General features: G+C 40.4%; 2 protein-coding genes across 8 annotated transcripts in view; both read left to right on the top strand.

Annotated features, from left to right (window-relative positions):
* Positions 1-1,820: 1,820 nt before the first annotated feature.
* Positions 1,821-14,428, top strand: dcp1b (decapping mRNA 1B). 3 transcript variants are annotated; one of them, XM_079335657.1, is made up of 11 exons: positions 1,821-2,246; positions 2,695-2,735; positions 3,258-3,385; positions 8,902-8,968; positions 9,295-9,511; positions 9,749-9,847; positions 10,040-10,844; positions 11,002-11,052; positions 11,962-12,149; positions 12,264-12,434; positions 12,698-14,428. In XM_079335657.1, the coding sequence occupies exons 1-11, from the start codon at positions 2,088-2,090 to the stop codon at positions 12,773-12,775; spliced, it is 2,004 nt and encodes a 667-aa protein (XP_079191783.1). In that variant the 5' UTR covers positions 1,821-2,087; the 3' UTR covers positions 12,776-14,428. The 3 variants fall into 3 exon arrangements, with proteins under 3 accessions (XP_079191783.1, XP_079191785.1, XP_079191784.1); XM_079335658.1 differs by having other exon boundaries at positions 1,848-1,925; XM_079335659.1 differs by lacking the exons at positions 11,962-12,149; positions 12,264-12,434; positions 12,698-14,428 and adding an exon at positions 11,479-11,955.
* Positions 14,429-15,873: 1,445 nt separating this feature from the next.
* The window catches only part of cacna2d4a (calcium channel, voltage-dependent, alpha 2/delta subunit 4a), an 84,873-nt gene continuing 78,290 nt past the window's right edge, over positions 15,874-22,456 (top strand). For 4 of the 5 annotated variants that reach the window (XM_079335649.1, XM_079335647.1, XM_079335648.1 and 1 more), the window contains exons 1-2: positions 19,051-19,633; positions 20,995-21,191. In XM_079335649.1, coding sequence (XP_079191775.1) covers positions 21,016-21,191 — 176 coding nt within the window. In that variant the 5' untranslated portion in view covers positions 19,051-19,633; positions 20,995-21,015. Of the gene's footprint in view, positions 15,998-16,120; positions 16,178-17,023; positions 17,128-19,050; positions 19,634-20,994; positions 21,192-22,456 lie in introns of those variants that run through there. The other variant, XM_079335646.1, reaches the window with a different exon arrangement.

The following is a 22,456-nucleotide window of genomic DNA, read 5'->3' as shown; positions in this document are numbered from 1 at the left end:
GATCCAATCATCAGCACCTCCTGGCTTATCCCAACCAATCAGAAAAAAAACACTCAATCTTTACTGAATGTTTATAGACAGTATTGATCTGCTGATGGATAACTCATTAGCCTCATCATTGACAAACACACACCCTCTGACTGACAGATAGATACCACCCTGACTAAGAAACAAGCAGAAACACACCTCAAAACACGCATGCACACTGCCAGTCTGACAAAAATAATACGCATACTTGCTGATACAAACGGGCCATTAAGAGCCACAAAGAGGCTACTTTCATGTAACTGTTGAGGCAGAAGTGTTATAGTTGGACCTGGAAGTGCCTGGAATTCACATTAAGAGAAGAAGTTGCTATAAGTAGCAAAAGCAGATGCTTTCATCCAGTGCTGCTTAAGAAGCTGGATGGTCATTGCTTCTCAAGGACTCTCTAGCATGAATGCTGATGGATCCACACCAGCTGTCGAGCATATCTGTGTGTGCAAGCACTGAACTAAGTTTACTCCAGAGCATTGTCAGAGTGCATATTGTGTGTGGAATGCTAAATAATGGTAATTATGGGATAAAAAAAGAATGCATGAAGTTGCCTCAAATACCCTCACAGCAAAACAGGAAATGTTCAACTGAAAATAGAAGATAACTGTCTGATAGTTCAGCTGATTGTGTGATATGGTTGCAGGCCTAATATATTGATTTTGAAAATATAAAGTCCTGTCATTGATTCCATTTCTGTTCTGTCCCTGAGTAGTCATTTCAGGATAGGGCTGTCTCATTTTGGAAACCTTGAGCTGGTGTTTGTACATTGAGAGATGAAATAATGTATCTAAATTAGCATAGAAATTAGAGAAACTATTTTAAGCTCAAACAGTGGCGCAGTTATGGAGAAAGCAAATGTGACTTAAGCAGAAAATAAGACTAAACCATAAGAAATGAATATAATTTAGTGTAGAAAACACTCAGGCATTTAATTCAATTCATGCAATGTTTGAAAGATTAGAACATAACTGGGTATACTAGGTTCACATTAAACATGTTGTTTTTTTTAATACACACAGGTTAAAATAATAATAATAATAATATATATATATATATATATATATATATATATATATATATATATATATATATATATATATATATAGCTTAAGATTCAAATATATCCTGAACTGTGCAATGAGTCTAAAACAGTGATATTTCTCTTAGCATGGAAATTCATTCCTTTACAAAATCCCAAAGAAATTGGTGTAACGGCTTTTACAAGTGTATCTTTTCAACTTTGACAAAACTCTTGAGGCGGACTTCTAAAACTGTCTTGTCCAGGCTTTCAAATCAATCCTGTTTCCAGCCCATGAAGTACTTTATGGATAAAGACCGGAGGGTTGTTTAAATCATCCTGTTGATGCCCCCTAGTGGATTTTATTGGAACTACAACGGCAATGTTTTTTTGTTTTTTTTATTAATGATGCCTTAAACTAGTACAGGGAAGACAGAAGGGAAACATCAGCCTTTCACTTGTATTAACACGACAAAAAGAAAGCGGTGCCAAAATTAAATAATTTTTTTCTTTTGCAGGAATATTAAGAACATTTAGAAAATGTATTTAATAAATCCTCTTTATTTTACTCTCTCTACATTGTTTTACATGTATTCTTTATTTTACTCTCTGTAATGTGTTTTTTATTTATAATCTGTGCTTCACATACAGGTCCTAAGTATCACTAAACATATTCCCCATGTATAGATTTGATTGTTGCAAATGTGGGTCTGGAAAAACTTACAATTTTTTTGCATTTTCAATTCTCAATCTATTTTTCCATGTTGATTGAAAAGACTGGAATCTCCGATCCGGCTATGCAACTACTCATGCCTGGTTGTTTACAATCTCTCCGGCTAAACATGGCCGTTTACAAACTCACTCATGCCAGGTAGAACTCGATAACTCTTGGCTTTTGAAACTTTAGAGGTCTTATTTTCCCAAACAAGCTTCAGATAAGGTTTAATTGTTCGAGGATTTTACCTTGTCGCTGGTTTGTTTGCCTCGTTAGCCGCAGAAGCTAAGTCGCGAGCTAACCTCTCCATAGGGAACAATGACAGCGACTTCTGCAGGTAGCAACAGCTGCCTCACCGCCAAAGGACTGGACATAAGTCTGGCAGCTTTGCAACGACAAGACCCGTACATCAATAACATTGTGGACGTTGCCAGTCAAGTTGCTCTATATACGTATAACAACAAAGAAAATGAGTGGGTAAGCTTGAGCTGTGATAGACGGGTGTGTGTGCTAACCTAGCTTAGCTTTGTCCCCCCTCTCTGTCTGCGCCCGCGCTTTGTCACGGACTCAGATTTACCTCAAATCAGCTCTGATTATTTGTTTGAAATAGTTACTCCCAGATACATATAGATAAATGTTAACTTCCTTGAATTAAACATATTAGTTTCAACGATTGCACACTTGTTTTGCAGGGGTTGGTGTTTTTGTAAGATTTTGAATTTGTTTGACCCAGTGACGAGTTTAACACATTTCTCTCTCTCTCTCTCTCTCTCTCTCTCTCTGTGTGTGTGTGTGTGTGTGTGTGTGTGTGTGTGTGTGTGTGTGTGTGTGTGTGTGTGTGTGTGTGTGTGTGTGTGTGTGTGTGTGTGTGTGTGTGTGTGTGTGTGTGTGTGTGTGTGTGTGTGTTTGTTTGTTTGTGTTTTAGGAGAAGACAGAGGTGGAAGGCACCCTTTTTATCTACACAAGGTAATGATTTTGTTTCTGTTAACCTGCTATTCACTGCACATCATTTCTTTATTGTCCTGCTGAGTTCACCCCATTATGTATAGTCTTCTGTATATATCCTCTTCTACTAGTTTTCACATTGTATTATGTTACTATTTTATTCAGTGTTTGAGGTTTTTTTATTTATTTCTGTACTGCTGCTGCAACGCACACATTTCCCCATTGGGAATCAATAAAGTAATATCTTTTTTGCACTTTCACATCTCGTAGTTTTAAGATTTTACAAACTTCACTTGAAGTACTGTTATTTTTCAACATGTTAAAGCACTTAAACATACATATTGGGAGTACTGCTAGATTTACATGATCACATATCAAAAAACTACCAGTCAATTTGATTTGTCATTTTTTCGCATTTATTTACTTTCAGCACAATGTTTGTGTTATACTGCAGGAGATGACATACAGTAGCTGAGATGTCTTTTTTTCCCAGAGTTGTGGTTGTGATTGATTTCTCAGAAGTGTCTGTGCTGTGTATTTCAGACTGGCATCTCCCAGGCATGGTTTCACCATCATGAACAGACTCAGTATGGAGAACTTGACTGAGCCGATCACCAAAGACCTGGACTTCCAGCTCCAGCACCCCTTCCTGCTTTACCGCAACGCTCGATGTAAGGATAACGACACACACGTTTCTTATGTCTGCTTGCTAATAACTGATATCTTCTCCACAATATCTGGAGCACAGTATGCGTACAGACAAGTAAGTGTGGTTTATATGCATTGTATTGTCTCTCAGTCTTAAAATCCTTGTAGTGCCATATTTACCAGCAGTAGAGTGATACCTAAAGGCTGAGTGTGTATACTTACTTCATTATCAACCTGTCAAAAAAATGTTTACAACGGAACCTTAATCATACAGGGGCCAGAAATGCCAGTGTTAAACTGCACAGACATAGATGACTTAAAACCAGGGTTAGCCACATAGACTTTGTGGTATGAAGAGACTTAGCTGTGTTACATAAGCAGCCAGGCACAGTGAGACAACTTAATTTTAAGACCTAGAAAAACTTAAACAGGTAAAGAGAGGTAAACCAGACCGAGAGATGAACAGTTTTACCAGAGAAAAAGACAAATAACGCCACAAATATCTACTCCCCTATTAATAAAAGAAAGAAGTACTGTTGTTTCTTGTGTCTGTTACAAAAATAACCTGTCTTTATCACTCATGTGTTGCTCCCGAGTGATTGGATTGCTTATACGACAGGAAGCTACTGTATATGTGATCTGTGTATTTAAGTTAAGAGTCTAATTGAGGCTATATATGACTTTGAAGAGCTGATTGTAATGCAATTATATCCCACTTATAAATGTCCGGTGTATCGATGGGCACAGGAAGGAAGATAGATAAAAGATACACAATTTGGCCGAGTGACCAAAGTGTGCAGTGAGCTGTTCATGTGAGCAGGAAACCATATAAGGAGCAGAGGTACTGTGGTGACTCCAATTCTATCAGGCTGCCTCCCTCTGAGACATACATCTGGCTCTCACACACACACACACACACACACACACACACACACACACACACACACACACACACACACCCTGTGTCCCTGTGTGAGAGAAGCCTGACAGTACCACAAAGCAGAGATTAGATACACCACAACCGTCACTGATAATGCAAACACACACTCAGGAATCACTGACACACAGACCTCCCTCCGTCTCCGTCATGCAGCCTCCAACAGGCTAAGACGTACAGAGGCAGAGGGGACGCTGTGTAGATACCAGTGGGTTCTTTTATTGTCGGCACTTAACTTTCTTATTTTAGCCATTGTTGAAAGCTCGATGAAATCAACTTTATCTGTGACCTTAAAGTCTTTTACACCAGGTTCATCTGCAGATAGTACACGCCATTCGCTATTTTAAGTACTGAGGAATAAATGGCAAGCAAACAGCTAACCCACATTTTTTTGGAAGGAAAGACTTTCACCCTTCATCTGACGACTATTTCCTCTGATAAAACAAGAAATATGGGCTCCAGCTTGAAGCCAACTTAATGGTCAGTGCTTCCAGGTCTGCTGATGGAAGACGGATAACAAGGCACCCAAAAGGCACACAGAAGTTTACACTCAAGCCGATGTGTATCGCCATAGCTGCTGTGATTAGTTGGATCCCAAAAAAAAAAAAAAAAGCAGAGCAGAAATGCGACAAAAGAAAGCAAAATGTCTCGCCAACAATCATCAAGCATTCACCGGATAATGGTAAACTCTTCCAGGAAACTGGAACGTATCTCATCTGAGAAAAAACATGTTGGTTCCCCCCCCTCTGGCTCTCTTCTGATCTATTTGACCATGTAAGCCCCAGGCTGGGTGTAATTCTGCCAGTCCCACTGTGCTGTTTGACCTCTGTGTGCAAGGGTCGTGGAATCTTATCATTAGACAAACATTTAGCTCTCGGTGCTGCTGTTACTTCCTGGAATGGCAGTTGGCACCAAGTGGCATCCCAGGCTAAAAATACGCTTTGGAGACATGCGACAGAACAGGGCAAGATCCAGAGAGGAGACATGATGTCTGAGAAAATCATTATTCCTCCTGCAGTGAAGAGACGATGGATCGAGATGGAACGCTTTTAACAGTCCGTCCTAAAAGCACCTTAGTTACCCAATTATCTCTTGAGGGAGTCCCCTAACTGAACCATTGGTAGTATGTGAATATATCTGATCTACAAGATGCATTGATTGGTAATATCTCATTTGAATCTCTTATTTGGGTGAAAGTGGGAAAATAAATGTATATCCATAAACGGTTCTGATACTTCTCACCTGGATTTGGTGCAACCTGTAGCGTCAGGCTTACCTTGTGCGTCAAAGTAACTTTCTGCTTTGTCGATCAATCTATTAAAACCGAAACATGAATCCCAGGTTGCTTCAGTGTAAAATGTATACAAGGCTCTGTATACCTGTATACCTTCCAATGCCACCGACCCGTACATGCAGATTAGTTAAGAGGCTCAAAGTGAACGTTTGTTAGATTTTCTTCATGACGCTCGTTTTCTGATGCATTTATTTTTCGCCTCTTTCATTGGAAGATTTGCTGATTTTCCTTCCACAAGCAGTGTAGTGGTACTACTAAGCATGTCTTCTCTGTGTGCATCAGGTGTACTGAGGGTCTTACCTCCGGGTCTTACGTATGTATATCCCAGGTCTCTCTCAGACACCAGCGAACCTTTAAATCTGACCTCAGGTTCCTCCTCCAGTCGCTCATGTTTGGGTTTCCTCTGAAACAGGCCTCTCAGCATGGCTCCAATTGTCTCTTAGAAAATCTCAAAGTATGACACCAGCTGTCGAAGTTCCTCTTGGACTTGAAGTTGCTCCGATTGAAGCTGAAATTGAAGCCGAATGAATCCCTTATCCAGCAAAAATATAATAAAGGCGACCGCTCAGGTGAAGTGACAGTTTCTCTCAAATAGTTTGACTTGTCCTGCTGCAGTGATGGCAGCAAAGCCTGGGTATGTCTTTAGTCAGTCCTCAGGGGAAGGCATAAGTGTAATACTCTTTTAACAGGAGAGTTTCCGTAGATTTAGATCTAATTTCATACTCCTCCTCCAAGGCCATGGAGTGCATCACGACAAGTTCTTGGAAAACAATTACTCCAACCATTCATGTATGTTACTGTAAGAGCCGGTCATCTAATCCATCTTGGTCTAAACTTCTGCTTAGAAATATGTCCGTGCGTAGGGTTGTACTACTTTCTAAGTAGTCCCAGGAGAGCAGTTTGGGTTGCAGCCAAATCCACGTACTGTGTCGTCAAATTGCATTCAGTGTGATGCTGCTGTGCAAGAATGAAGCCCTGTACGTTTGATAGAACTGAAGAGCAAAATCCCAATAGAGCATTAGGAACAGACCGATTTTAGCTAAAGCTTTCCAGACTTGGAAAATTAAAAAAAAAGAAAAAGCTATATCCACGTCCTGCTGAAATCCCGTCACAACAGAGCTACTGTAGATCTACAGCTGAGCAGACGTCCCACGTGCTCTCTTGTACGCCTGGTTTGTCTTAGCCAGAGAGAGTTTAGAAAAGACCACACAGCTGTAGGACCCGATCCCTCGCAGACTTCAGGAGAATGACGGCTCCTCGTTCAAACTGTAAAGGCACGCAGTCATATTTAGATTAGACAATCCTCAGCTAGTGACGCCTCCTGATCCCACGATTCTCCTCCGTATGAAGCTATCTTCCCATGTGACATGAGGGTTCACTTGTTTCGAGCACTCTGCTGTGCTTATTTAATGCACATGTCCCTCTTCCTCTCCTCCTCTCCTCCTCTCTCTCTCTCCCCCAATCTCTGGTGTCGTTGACTTGTACCCCTTTCTCTCTAACATACGTCCTGATAGCTGAAACTCGTGGCCACTTTAGTCTGTGCTACTGGTTGTAGTCCTCCCCCCACCCACTCCATGTCCACTTCTCCCTGAGGAGCTTCTATCTAGTTGAGGTTTGGGCTTTTGAAGGCCGAGGACAGCTTCAAAGAATGTAAGAATGGCCTCTATTTAACATTTCTCTCCTTTTTTGACATTTTCCATTCATTGACACATCTCTGCCTGTGTTATCCTGACCGCTTTCGAGCTCTCCACTAGCTCTTTCCCGCTTGACGGACTTGTTGATGATCTCCTTTCTCACACTCCACTTCCCCCTGTTTCATACCCGTCTCTTTTCATTTTTCCTCGATTTTCCAGCTCTCTGACTTGGACTGCGTGTCTCTCTGTCAAACAGTCTCATCCCCAGTGAGCACTAAGTGGCTCTGGCTCTACCAGACAGGCTCCCACTGCACTTACTTATTTGGGACTGCGGCTGATTTTTTCCCAGGCTCAACTGAACTTTGTGTGTGTGTGTGGGCGTGGGCGTGTGTGAGTCTGCCTCTCCCGTTCTGTCTGTTGCCCTCATCCATACTGACCTCAGTAAGTCCAACCTCATTGGAAGCGGGTGCGTTTGTGTTTTTTTTCTGCACGTCTGTCTGTGTGGGAATGTGTTGGTGTCTCACAGAATCCTGTTTTCTATTCTGTCTGCTTTAAACTAAAGTTTTGTGTTTTTTTCCCCACATTGATTATCAACTGTAAAGTACACAAAGGTGACATCAAATGTTTGCTCCGACTCCTAATCGTAGCCATGACAGCGACAGATTTAATCACGTGGTTGGTGGCTGCAGTTGAATTTCTAGATGGAGGAGGGAAAGACAACATCCTGGAAGTCAAGTATTGCAATCATTTCTTGTGATATTGCGCATTACAGATTCTCAAAAAAAAAAAAAAAAAAAAGATTCATCAAATGGAAGGGAAATGTGTGGCACAACATTTTGATGATGGTTGAATCGTTTGGATTGTCTTTAAAGCAAATATGGACACACATTTTAGCTGTCAGCCTTTTAATGAAAAGGATCGAATGATTTCTGCCATTTTGACAGTGAAATGGTTTGTTTGTTTGATCACTTTACTCATTTGCACAAGAACAGAACATTTTAACAGTCAGATGTCTTTGAGTGGATAAAAGTAAAATGAACCTTCACTGTTTATTTACACTCGTCTAATAAATGTTGTCCCTGGACAAAAGTAAAAGTCTCTCTTACTCGAATTGGTGAATTGTGCAGCAAAGCCACCAGTGTAATTCTGTGTTGAGGAGCTGTTGCAAATGAAAATAATGTAATAAGTTGGCGTGTAATGAAACAATGTAATAGAAACAGGGTAATGAAAGAAACAATGTAATCCTGTGACTAATGGGTGTTGACGTATTTCTTCCTTATTGACCAGGTTTTTGTGTCCTGTTGGCTCCTGATGGGCCCTGCTGGTTCTTCTGGTTCCCATAGGGGAATGACTCGGTTCAGACCCTGCCGGGCCGATAATAAACAGTTTACATGTCCATCGGGAAATACACTGATGTCATAGCAGGAGAATATTACGACAGTGTGTCTGCATTCATTTGATGTTTTAGAGAACTCATTTAGTTGTCTGCTGACCTTTCTGGCTGCTGCGTCTTAAATTTCAACAGTTTTATCATTTCAGCAGCTAACTAGATTTTGATCATTGACCCAGAGTTGCACTAGACGACGACCTCTTTTTTTATTTTTATGAAATGTGGTCTAATCACCCCCCCCCCCCCCTTCTCTGACCGTCTATGTCCATCTCCGCCCCCCTCAGTGGTTATCCATGGGATTTGGTTCTACGATAAGGAGGACTGCCAACGCATCGCCCAGGGGATGAAGATGTAAGTGCTTTTATAACCTAAACACTGAATGTATACATCCCTTCAAACAACAGGGATGACCGAGTGTTGTTTGTTGTGCATCTTTATCTTCAAACAACGAGATGTAAACACGTGTTTATGTATGGAACTGTGTCTGGGTCATAAAGCAAACCTTCAAAAACACACTGCATATTTGAATTTTCTCCCAGGGTAAGGAATATGTGAAGTTGAATCTTGTGACTTAGATAACAAAGTATCTCAGGTTTAAAGCTTGATGTGTTAGTCTGATCCTGAAGATAGTTCACTACTCCACTGCTTGTCTTTTTATGTCTCATTTGTTTGTGTAGTCTGACCCAGCAGGAGCAGGCGCTGGCTCAGTGTCAGGGTGGATGGTTGTCTCCAGGAGGAGGAGGAGGAGGAGGAGTCATTTGTGGAGGAGGAGTCATTGGTGGAGGAGGAGTCATCGGTGGAGGAGGAATCATTGGTGGAAGAGGAGGAGGAAGTGAAGCGAAGGGAGTGGACATCATCCAGATGTTGACCAAAGCACGCACAGAATATGACAAGGTAAGAAAACATACGTAGAGACTCTGAAGGAATTATTAGAAAGTTAAGGAATAGATGACAACATATGTTTTTTTCTTTCTATAAAACTACTCCACATTGAATTATCTTTTTTTCATATTTCCCCATACTCAACCAATAGGAGGTAGAAACTTTTTTTCTCTGTCCGCATCTTTGCAGTTCTTCCTCTTTTTTTTTTTTTTTCCCCTATAAAACATGTTTGTTTTTTTTCTCTCACAGGGACAGTCTACATCGGAGCCTAAAGAGATTGGTGGAAGCAGTGTTCTTTCTGGAAACCCAAACTTGATCAAGCCAATTCCTGTTAAACCAAACACTCAGGTACAACGCTAGAACCAACTCCCTCTTTGATTTCGTGGGAGCCTTCAGATCATATTATTCCTCAGAATGCTATAACAGACTTAGGAAAAATATCTTCAGATGAATAATGTGATATTTATAGAATATAGACAGACCCTTCTATTCCTCCCCCCTCGTTTATTGCTCTCCTTTATTTCTAACCCTTTTCATCAGGACACTGAAGGTCCTGAGCCGAAGCCTCTCTCTCTGGCCACTCTTTTTGGCTCCCAACAGCATCATCAGCAGCCACCCAAACCCCAACCAGTCTCTCCTTTAGCTGCCCCTGCAATTGGGACGGGGTCGCCATCAACAGGAAAAGCCTCTCGTCCACCTGTAGCCCGCGCGCTAACGTACGAGGAAACGCTGAACTCTGGAAGAGGCGTCGCCTCCAATCAGGGGAATGTGGTCATGCCTGGGGCTGTGATTGGAGGACAAACCGTTGGTGAAGATGCAGGACGTGTTGTTGTTCTGCAGCAGCAGCAGGAGCAGCCTCAGCACTGCCCAGCCATCCAGAAGCTCATGCAGGGACAGAGAGGGGTCGGAGGGGTGCTTCAGACGTTGTCAGAGTCCCCCGAGAACCGGCTTTGTGACAATGGGATTTCTCTGGAGCATCACCACCACCATCATCATCTGATCCACCATCATCAGCAGCACCATCTTCCTCAGCACCATCATCATCATCATCCCCAGCAACAGCTTCAACCTGACCCGATCAAGAGACTTTTTCAAACGCAGCCACCTCCTCCTCCTCAAACCTCGTCCTCCTTCACCTCTGCTGCCCCACCACTGAGTTGCACCCACCTTCCTCCTCCTCCTCTGCAGCAGAACCCCCATTTCTCTTCCCATCCTGTAATGGTGGACTCTGTGACGTGGTCCCACCTTCAAGGGCAACAAAGCCAGCAGCATTTTGTCAGCTTACCCAAGCCTCAACCGGAGGCGCATCACATCAGCCCGTCAGCTCCAGCTGTACAGGCAACAGGTGGGGCTATGTGTATGTTTACAGTATTACCGTATAAGTGTTCTTCACACACCAAACCTTAGAGAGAGGAATTATACAAGAAATTGCAAAGTTATATAAAAGCTAAAAAGAGTCATTTATTGGTGATGGGTTACTCTTGTTTTTTCTGCTTTACCAGGTTTGCTTCCATCTCAGGTGACCAATGACCAAGTCCTCCAACATCCACAAGGTATGACATCAGTTTCCTGAATTAACAAACACTCACTTAATTTGTAGTTTAGTTAATGTCTCATACAGCTTCTACTTCAATCAGAATCATGTTTATACAAGGTTACATAAAGCATAACTTTTGCTTTTTACAAATCAGGAGTTTCAAGTTTCTGTCACTTTAAATAATATTAAATAATTAATATTGAGTAAAAAAACAGATTTCCTCCGTTATACCGGCTGATCTGAGAGCACAGGAGAGAGACATATTCCACATGTATTGATAGAGATGCCATCTCTTCTGTATAATATGGACCTATTGATGCTGTGGGAAAAAAAGGGTGTTACAGGTGTCAATCAACACTATTAGTTTTGATTGTTTCGGTGCGTCACATTGCGAAAAAGAAGTGTCATGAAATGACTCTATGAAACTTGCTGCTGAAAAAAGAAAGTCAGCAGAGCCGATGCGTGCAAGACGAAAGAAACCAAGAGAGGCAGGGCAAGAAACCAGAGCTGTAGGTGCGTGTGGAGAAGAGCACTGAAGCAAAGCAAGGTGAGCAATAGAAAGAGTTTGAAAAAAAGAAGAAGGTAATGCAGAATAAGTGGATGTCAGTGTTTCCCCTACCTTTTATTGACACTGTATCTGTAATTCAATGCTTCTGAACAGTATAGTTATCTATATGGATGCTAATGAATTCGCATTAGTTAATTGTAAAGTGATTATTTTGGGAGTACACAGGCCTTTTTAACCAATCAGTTGTTGTGTCATCAGTGCATTATTTTGTTTGTTTTTGCCACCTGATTGATAAAACTAGTGACCATCTCTGTACAACATCGAACTCAATGGACTTATTCTAAGTCATTTGTTTGATTTATTCCTTTGACGATGTTTTTGTCTATCTTGAAGATTCTCATCATTTCGTCCTGTCAGCTCTGTCTTCCCAGGTGCCCGGTGTGGTGTCGCCTCATGAGCTCCTCCAAAAACTCCAGTTGGTCCAACAAGAGCAAAGCCTGGCCTCCCATGATCCCCCTCGACTGGGACCAGGATTGGCCCCGCGATTTCTGGGGCCAAGTCAAGGCACCGTAACTGCAGGTCAAAAGGCTGCACTGCAGTTTCAGGTGAGCGCTGTTCGAACTTCTCTCTGGCTCGTTGACGGTGAATTTTATTTTTGATGTTATTTTGGGTATAAGAATATTTAACAGGAGTACTAATAACTGTGTATGCATGTTTAGGTCATTTCTCCCCAACGGATACCAGCCACTGTGGCCCCCGACATGCTCCTCTCTCCCAGTGTGTTCACTCAGGCAAAGTCTATGGGTAGCATGTCGGCAAATGCACCGTCAACTCTGTCCAGAGTTCTGACAAAAAGCCAGCTTCAAGCCTCACTGCTGCATCTGATCCAGGTAAAAAGAATAATATCCCAGCCGTTATAAACAGAGGCTGTGGATGCGAATCCAGCCTCAGCCCTTTGCTGCATGTTATTACTCGCTCTCTCCTCCCACTGTTTCCTGACTCTCTTTAGCTGTGCTATCAAATAAAGGCAAAAGTATCCAAAATATATACATATTTTTTACATAAAATATCTTCCACTGATACATCTGGATCGATAAAAGAACAATATTTGCGCTAAAAATGCCAGATGATAATGCTATCTTTTGTGTTTCAGACTGACAGCTCATTCCTGGACACCATCTATGAAACCTACGTTAACCGCTGTGCTAACGACAGCAGCACTAAGTACTGATGACTCTTTACACCCTCTGTCAAAACTCGCACCATGTCCGGAGAAGGCTTGTTCTTACACTTCACGTGGACGGACCACTTTCTGCTCTGACTATCACTTACCAGTGTCACCAGTGTATCTTCTCTGCAATATAATCTCTCTCTTCACTTTATATCCAATCTCTCTGGAGGCAACAAAGCCAATGTTTCAAAATGTGCAAATATCTTTGTTTCCATTTCCATTTAATTTTGCCTCTTCTCCAAGAAAAAAACAGTTCTTAAATGCTCTTTGAAATGTCTCTTAACCGAACCATCTGGACCTCAGTGAAGAAAACAATATGCAGCAACCTTGTTATCCCCAAGGTGTTTTGAATTTCAAGTGCAGCAGAATGATATTGAAATGTATTTCCTCAAATTTGACTGCGTTGTCTTACACAAGTCAGCCTCGTGGATTTGTCTTCTGTTGAAGGACACACTCGCACAAACTTGAAACTGACTTCACTCATACAATGAAGTATACAAACAGGTTGAATGTGTTTTATTTAGAAACTGAGAATGCTTAAACATGGTCAGAGTTGTTTTATCTTCAATTTTAAAAATCTCTTTTAGATTAAGTTCTGACTACTTTACTTTCTAAAAAAAAGTATGTTTACTATCCAAACATCTTTAAGTGCTTTCTTTTTTCCACCTGTTAACTTTAACAGTGTTTTATAAGCCCTCTTTTGAATATCATTATAATGAAGAAGAGTTTATAGTGGCATGGTATCCATCTGACATTAAGAATCCAATACACTTCCTCACAGAGAGAAAATCCTGAGGTGCGTCTCTGATTAACTTCTGTAAAATGACATGATTGAACAGTTGTTATTGTTAGATAATCCACTCAGATTTTTCCTGTTTCAGTTACAGCAATATCATCAACAACCTCGCATCATTATCATTTAGCCACTTAGCAACTCAATCTGTTGAGATTTTTTTATTTGAAAATAAAAAAGAATCAAGTAAAAAAGAAACGGGAATAAAAAAGTAATCGATGGAAAATCCAGTTTAAGAAACCACTATACAGTAAAATGAATATTAAGAAGGTTTATAAATGTATCTAATATTGATTGTTTAGGGTTAACAGAGGGGAGTTGAAGCCAGTATAGTAATAAATACATTTGAAGAGTATCTTTGCACTGCACATGTTCTGTAAGATTCCCACCCAGTCTCTCCCTTTAGAAGAGGAGCTGGAAAAAGAGCCAAGTAGCTTTTTGTTTGGCTCCTTTGCTAAACTCCTTTTATATGCAGACTTGATAGTAGCGAGCAAAAACAGCAACAACAAAAACAAACTATACCAGAGTATTTTTTTTTCTATTTTTGTAATGAAGGCAAAATGTATTGTTCTTATGGAGTCTTATGAACAGTGTGTTTTGTTCCAATTAGATGTACAGCTAAAATATGAACAGAAACAAAGTCTTATGCAACATATCTACAGTTATTTTTTTAATGACTTTTACTTTTACTTTTAATTCAACACGTCAACCACATTTAAAAAAACAAAAAAACATCGCCATTAAAGAAAACCAAATGTTAATAAATACATTTTTACACAATTTCTTTATTTGTCAAAAATGTTTTCCTCTTGGATAAACGGGGATATATTTGAATTGGATATTAAATGTTCTTAAACCTCTTCTCTTGTTTGCTGTCTTCTCTGTTGTCTCTATTGATCTGCACAACTGACTGGTATTGTTCTCATAATTCCAGATTGATCCAGCCTCACATAACACAAACCACATTTTAAAGTATCTCTTTAATGTCACACTGTTGCCACAATCAATAACCTGCCGTGATTAATCAACTGCTTCTTAAACACCCAGCAGCCTTTAGTGACCTTGTCTTATTATCATTATAGACTTGCACAACATTTTTTCCAATATTAAATTACTCCCCGTGTTTTTCATGCTTAACAGAGCACACAGTACAAGCCAATACAGCCGAGTTGCTGACGCGACGCTGTTAATTTGTCTTAACAGGGGAGTTGTTTAACCAGGACTAAAAGAGTAGGTGAAGAAACAACTTGTCTCAGCTGTTAACACGAGACCATTACAAGGTCCATTTACTCCGATTTCAAGTGTATGCTGATAAAAAGTCCTTTAAGGGCTGAAACAAACATTTCAATTTGAATGGTTGTTCTGCTATATATCCAAACTTCAACAGACAGGAAAATGGGCTTTGTAGAAGGATGAATTTTGACCTTTCACTTCAACAGGTTTAGAACCTTTTTAGAACAGATTTCTTTAAGGTCTTATTGACTGATAAATAGGAAATGGTCTCTCAGATGAAGTCCTCAGCTGGTCTCCATGGAGTCCTTAGACTCTCTGAACAATCGCTCATTGTTTCACCATACACATACATACACTACATACATTGTTTTTTTATAAAGAGAAGGAAAATAGTGATGAGGTGTAAAATCCAAATATCTATTAAAACAACACTGTTCTACCTTCATCTAAGTATTTCATTCTATTTTCTGGACTTTGTCGATTTCTTATTTGCTTGTGTTAAATCAGTGTGTGACTTCTAGAGGTAATCAGTGTTCTTATCACAGCTCTTCCCGGCACCCTTGTAATAGCTGCAAAGCCAAACATCTTAGAATTTCAGTATGGCGTGATAAGTCCGGTCCCTTTGTTGCCTACTTTTTTGTTATACTTTGGGGGGTATGGCTGCTTCATCTGTTTTTTCCTTCCTGCTTCCTCTCTCTGATCACACTGTGGTACAATACATGTTTTTCTTTACTTTAGAACGCACAATAACAGCTGCCTTAAAAGCAAGAAATGATCAGCTTCCACTTCACATTGACCAGAAAGCGTAAACATGTAGAGTTAGAAGTTTGTTTAAAATGTCACAGTACCCATATAATGTAACAAGGAGCTTCAAACTTGTTAATTGTTGGTTGATTTCATGCAAACACACAAACACTCAGTCACACACTGACTTTCTGTCCTCTGAGACCAGGAGGTTTCAGACCATTGGTTTAGCTGATGGAGCTAAATGTAAGAGCTGACTATTAGCCCTGGCCTAGACTAATCAATGACTTCTGGTGTGTGCGTGTGTGTGTGTGTCTGTGTCAGTATGTGTGTGCGTTCATGCCCACAGAGGCGGGGTCTTCTTTGGTACTGTAAATTCGGACACTTTTTCTGCCGCTCAGATGGAGGACGTCCTCTCCCTTTACCTGTTTTACTTTGGATTTTAAAGAGCAGTAAGGTTTTTACAGTTGTTTTTATCTGTCTTTGATGACTTTCAATCTTTGTTTTTACTTATTTGAGTTGTGCTGTAATCAATCTGCAATTTAAGAAGCAAACTTCATGTCTTTCTTTTCCAGTTTCCTGCACCTCAACAGGACAATTTGGAGCCGTCGTTAAGCTCTGAGGGGACACAGGTGAGTGAAACTTATCTTACCTGATCACATTTGCAATTACATGTTTTTTTTGTTTGCCTTTATTGGATAGGACAGATGAACAGAGAAAACAAAATTTGGAGTAAAAAGAAAATAAGAGCATTTGTAAATGTAGAAACACAAAAATGGCCAAAATAGATAAATAAGAGTTAAGCTGTAATAAAATAAATCAGAACACCCCATGTCTTGAGTAGCTAGGTAGTATCACAATAATATAACCATACATTCAAAATGTAATGTTTAATCTTTAAAGGGATTATTCACCTGTACTAAAGAACCAGAACAGACCTATAATTCTGAATAATTTACATCTGACCAGTTGTAACTAAATATTCATCTTTGTATATTGCAGCAGATTCTTCAAAACTTAATTCTATAAATTCATTCGCACTGAACACATCACCTAACCCAGGAATGCATCAGAAAGAAGCTTCAGAGTGTACGTAATCCCTTTGTGGTGTATAGGTCACGCTAACTGCCATACATGGAAACACACATTCGTACCTGCTGGTAGCTCAGATCCTCCAGCCTGACTACATTCCACTATCGTACTTTATCTGGAGGCTTACAAACTGTCCCTCAGTTGTTCATCTTTTTATTTCTATCCACCTCATTTAGTGGTTGTAAAGTTTTTATTTTTATTTTTTAACTTTAATAATCCTGAGGGAAATTAAACACTTTCCTCAAAGGAGAAATATCTGAGTGAGGGGCTGTACGGAGAATGGCGCCCCAAGCAGTAGCTTGCTTAAGGGAACCATGGCATTGCTCTGGAAGTGAACTGGCACCTCTCCATTAACCATTTCCAAATTCTCCACTTGGTCCGTAAAGGGACTTAAAGTGGCGACCCTCCAGTTCCCAACCCGAGTCCCCATACAGTGATCTCCTGCCGCCCTCATTTCTCCACACTCCCTGTCTGAAACGAAGATTAAAAGGTAACAAGTAAATTGTATTATACGTATTTAAACGTTGTATTGACACTGGCAGATGTCAAAACCATTTGTTTTATAAAGACGAAACATTACGAACAGGATTGCTGTCCAACTCCATCTTTTACTGAAGTTGTTGGGGGGGGGGGGGGGGACTTACAGTTCATCCGTATCATCACTGATCTAGGTCAGTGGGGGAGGAGTCGTCCCGCAGCTGTTATATATGCTGCCGAAGTGTGTGTGCGTTGATGTATATGTATAATGTACATAAATGTCTGTCTGAGCGGTTGTCTCTCTCTGTCATGAATCAAACCCTTTAGTTTCACAGCTTTATTATTATTACTTTGTGTTTCCTCGGTGGATTTGTGTTACAGCATTTTAATTTCGATAAAAGGCATGAGCAGATGTTTTATTGTGTTTCAGTGCGTGTGTCTTTCTGTGCGTGTGTTTGTCTGTGTGTATGTATACTTATAAAACACAAAGGCAGGTTAGCTGGTTGTTGCTGTACTTGTGTGTCTTTGTGTGTTACTGCATGTGTGTGTTATTGTGTGGACCGGGTATTTAGATTAATGCAGCTTAATGGAGGCAGACAGCCCCTTTGAGCTCTTGATGTCATTTAGACGTCATGTCTCTGTCAGAGTCCTCATGTAGTTTCAGATTTCATTTGGGCTTCGTATTAAGCACTGAGCTGTAGACCTTAGATTATAATTATGATTTTAGACAAAGTGTAAAGAAAAAAAACAACCGTTATCAGGGAAAGGGGGTCAACAGAGTCACATTCTGCTTGTTCTGAAAAATGAAAAATGTTTTATTTGGGTGACGGGACTGACACACTCTTTGTCCAATCAACAACCAAGAAGTGTTACAATAACATAGAAAGGTCCATGTTGTGTGTACTGTTGTAGTTCTTTGCTGCGTCTTGGTTTGAACATCTCACAGTTAGAAAAGCTTGAGTCATGGTGCAGGTGCCTTTAGGAAGGGAATGCTGAAAGTTGCTGCCAAGGTCTCATACAGTAAAACATGAACTCTCAAATTTAATTCACACAAAGTAGCAACAGAGTCAGAAAGAAATAGCACAAAACGAAACGCGATGAATACAAATTATGCTTTTTTTTTTTTCTCCAGGTTTTTTGATAGTTATACTCCCACATAATGTTTAATCATTCTTAATCTACTTGAACTGCAGTATGGGAAGAGAGGGAGATTGCAGTTGTCATCAATCAGCTGCAAATAATACGACAACAGGAGCTAAAAATGTGAACAAACATACAAACGTGTGTGTGAGTGTCTGTGTACATGACTGAGGCCACTAGGTGTCTCAGTGTGTTAATTTTACAAGCTTCTGTCGCTCAAGTGCGTCCTCTTCCCAAAATCTCATCTTCTTTGTGGTAAAACTTCAATCATCTAACAAAATCTCTCATCTCCTTCCACTTCCTTTTCCTCACATTTTTCCATTCCTGTTTGTTCCGGTTTTTTCTGCCTTTCTCTTCTTCCTTCCTGTTCTCCTTTTTTTCTCTTCTCTCTCTTTCTCCCCCCGTTCTACTGCATGAAACAGAACTTTTGATTGTACAACGGCGAGATCTGCCTTCCATGTATGACTCTTTCTAAGGACACATAAAATAGATAAAGCTTCGGAAAAGGGTTAACGTTGACAAATGTGGAGGCATGGATGGATGAACGTGGATGTAAAGGAAAGCCTTAAGAGGAGAATGAGAGAAGAATAAATAGTTAAGCCAACAAAACTTGAAAAAAAGGAAGCAGGACAAGAAACAGTAGGTCAAAGAGCCTTAGAGAAAATAAGAGCAATGGTGTTTGTGGTAATGTGTATGATAGAGAGCGAGAGAGAGAGCGAGATGGAGAGAGGGAAAAGGGTGGATGGAGGAGGGGTTTAATCCTGGCTGGATTATGGTGTAAACTGGTGCTGGCGAGTGAGAGAGAGAGAGAGAGAGAGAGAGAGAGAGAGGGAGGAAGTCCTGCTAGCTTTCCGTCCAGCACTCCATCCTTATTACTCTCCATCCAGTAATGTAGTTGTGATAGTTGGTTTGGATCCACCAGAATGTGAGGTCAGCAGGTTGGAAATATTCTGGGCAAAAGGAGCACAGAAAGGTCTCTTGGAAATATCTTTTCTTGCCCTGTTTGGGAACACTTTACAGTCCAAGACCAAGGATAGAACTTGTGCTTAAAGAGGACCGGAGTTTACCAGGACAACCAAAGGCTTTCTTCAACTCCTTTTTTTCCTCCCTGCATCCTGTGGATCCATAAGAGAAAGCATGGAGGAAGAAAGGGGATGATGGGAGGAGTTTTAATTAGATTACGAGGTGTGGGAATATGGCTGGACTCTATCGTGGCTCATGGTCTACAGAAGTGACCTTTGACACTGGAGACAAGAGCTTTCTCGACTCTCCTGCCAGCTGACATAAAATCATCAGTTGAACACTTTTTATTGGTTTAGTTTAAACTCTTTCTACATTTCTCAAAGGGAATGCTTTCAAAGATCTAACGACATGCCATAGTGAGTAATCTTCAGTACAATTCTGTAATATGGGGAAGCAATCTAATCTTCCCGCAACCCACTTTTTAGCTACAGCTTGTATCTCTTTAAAATGAACATCCTTTGTTTCTGCACAGCACATGCAATTGTTTCCATCCCCCATGAAAAGCAGTCCTCACATTTCTCAGTATCCCTGAAAGCCAGATTTAAAGTTTAAATCTGTGATCACTGTAAGTCCAACATACACACATTGTTTATTTTTAGATGTTGCATCTGAGCTTTCTTGATCCTTCATGTTTGATGCGCAGGTCACCGACCAATCCATCACATTGTTTTTATTTTTATTACTAAGGATCCTTGTATATTCTTAAGTTTGTGGACTTCCTTGTAGTTTTGAACATTAATGTTTAAAAAATACCCTCGAAGTGGATCTTTACATTTTGGTAACATTTACCTTACAAGGCAAGTTGGCAAAAGATGTATTTCCCCTGTCTTTATAAGTCCAGCATTAAATGAAGTTACTACACAGAAAAGTCAGTATTTTTTACACTTACTGTTCAATGACTCACATACAGTTGTTGCTAGCAGTAACATACTAGCTTGTTTCAGAAATGTTTTGATTCTACAGCCTTTAGCCGTACTGTTTTGACATAAAGGCTAGAAACAATATGGATACACAAAGACTAAATGATGGCTGAGCTTAGTTTTGGTGCTGTTGCCAAAATGCTATCTGAAAAGTAACTTATTGGACCTAAAGGGCTTTGCAGTCCGTGCAGCGTAGGGCATCATCCGTCCTTCGACTGTGATAATGAAAACTCCTCAAAACACATTTAGTTAACAGGAAACAACATAATGACCTAGGCAGAGCAAACATGCATGAAACCAATAGGGACCATAAGACCACTTATGAGTCATACTATGCAATGGCAACTTTGGAAAGGACAAGATTAAAGTGTCATGATTACGGATTGGTGCAGCTATGTAGCCAGATACATAAATAAATACATTTGTTATTAAAACACTTGGAAGTAAGTCTAGCTGTTATTTTATGTGTGTTTGATTCAATGATTTTTCCGTCTTTATTTTCTTGGTTACCTGTCAGTTGCACTATTGAGCATGACATTTGTGTTTAGATGCAGTCTGTCGTGCTTCTAATTCCTGTGGAGATCTACAAGGCTGGCTAATCAGTTTCTGTCTTGATGTGTGAAATTCTATTGATTTATGCAAGCCCAGTTGAATCCCTGCTCCCAGTGAAATGGTGGTCACAAGCTAAGTCCTTGGAGCTTTCATGTTACTAATTTCTTTGTGTTGGCACTTTAACCTGACCACTTGTAATCTCAATTTGCCCTGTCCTAATTTCCTCTTTTTCTCTTTCGAGCCAGCGTGCAACAACTGCTGGGCTGATGCAGATTGCAGCAGCTGCAGGGATGACCTGCTGGAGCCGGGGAAACGCAGAGAATGCCAGTAAATTGGACAGAAGTGGGCCGCACAGGGGGAAGCTGATGATGCTGTTGTGGATTATCCTCTCCAGCTCGCTGTGCCTGATGGTTGATGGCCAGATGAAGATCTCCCCAGAAACGTGAGCACATTTGCGCTAGAAAGCCCTGATTCTGACTGTTTACAGTCATCACTAGAGACCATTTTACTATGATCCATTTCTGATGTTTGAGTAGAAGCCATCCACAGAAAAAGATGAGGAAAATACTAGATTCTTGCATCAGGTTGCATCCACAACAGGAGGATGATAAAGGCATGTCTTCAGATCATGCAGGTTTTGTTAGTGACAAATTTGCCACACCATACAATATGACAACATACTTGATATGATACAACAAAATGCAGAATGGTAAGATACAATACAATCCAGTATAATTTCCACGTGGGGAAATTTGACTCCGACTTCAGTCTCAAGTCCATGAGTCCATATTATATTTTCTGTAATAGCAGGCTCACTTTTTTGCTTCTCTGTTTATACAAGTTAGATGACAAAAAAATGTATTTCTTTAGTAAGATGTTACATCAGCAAGTGTACGAGGTGATTTCCCAGTAACCTCCCTGGCATGCATACGTTATACTCAAAGCCACGTGTTGGATGGATGAGTCAATAGTGTTCTTTCTATTTTGGCTGATTACTCAACACAGATACATATTGGCCATATGGGCACCTGTGGTGTAATGCTAACTGCCAAACTATCCCACAGCTTCCCCACCGCCACAGGAGAAACAGCTAAAGATGATGTAAGGCTTGGCTCATTTTCCTTTTGACATACTGTAATAAATGCTCTGGGATTGATTTTAAAAAAAGACTAAAAACAGATACAGTAGTGATTGAACCTCCTTTTTAGAAGACACATGTATCATGATAACACATGTGGCTAAACACACATTGTGCATGTCCCTTTATTGCCATTGTAGCATGATGGTAAAGTTGGTGCGTCAAATATTTGATTATGACTGAAAATCTTTATCGACTTCATAATGGTCACATAATGATGTCTATTGACTTTTGTCATTCTTCTATGTTCCTCTATATCATTACTCGGTTGAGTCAAATTGAACAGCTACAGGGCAGAATGGCCTACCAAGCAAGCTTAAAACTATTGAACAGTGGTAACATACCGGTAGACGGATCAGTCAATGGGAAGTCATTGTTAGATATAGGAAGCCCTCTTTTCCAATGATGGCTCATCGCTTAACCCAGAACTATAAACAAAGTTCCCCTCTATCTAAAAAAGAGGTCATTGAGTTTAGGATGCACCAATAGAGGGTTAAGATTTTTACATTGGCGGATCTTTAGCTCGATGTTTATGTCCTGTGTGATAGTTGTATTTGTCTCTACTGATT

Source organism: Symphodus melops (assembly GCF_947650265.1).
Source record: "Symphodus melops genome assembly, chromosome: 22".
Taxonomy (NCBI): Eukaryota; Metazoa; Chordata; class Actinopteri; order Labriformes; family Labridae; genus Symphodus; species Symphodus melops.
Note: the sequence above shows the minus strand (reverse complement) of the source record. Positions and strands in the feature narration are given on the sequence as shown.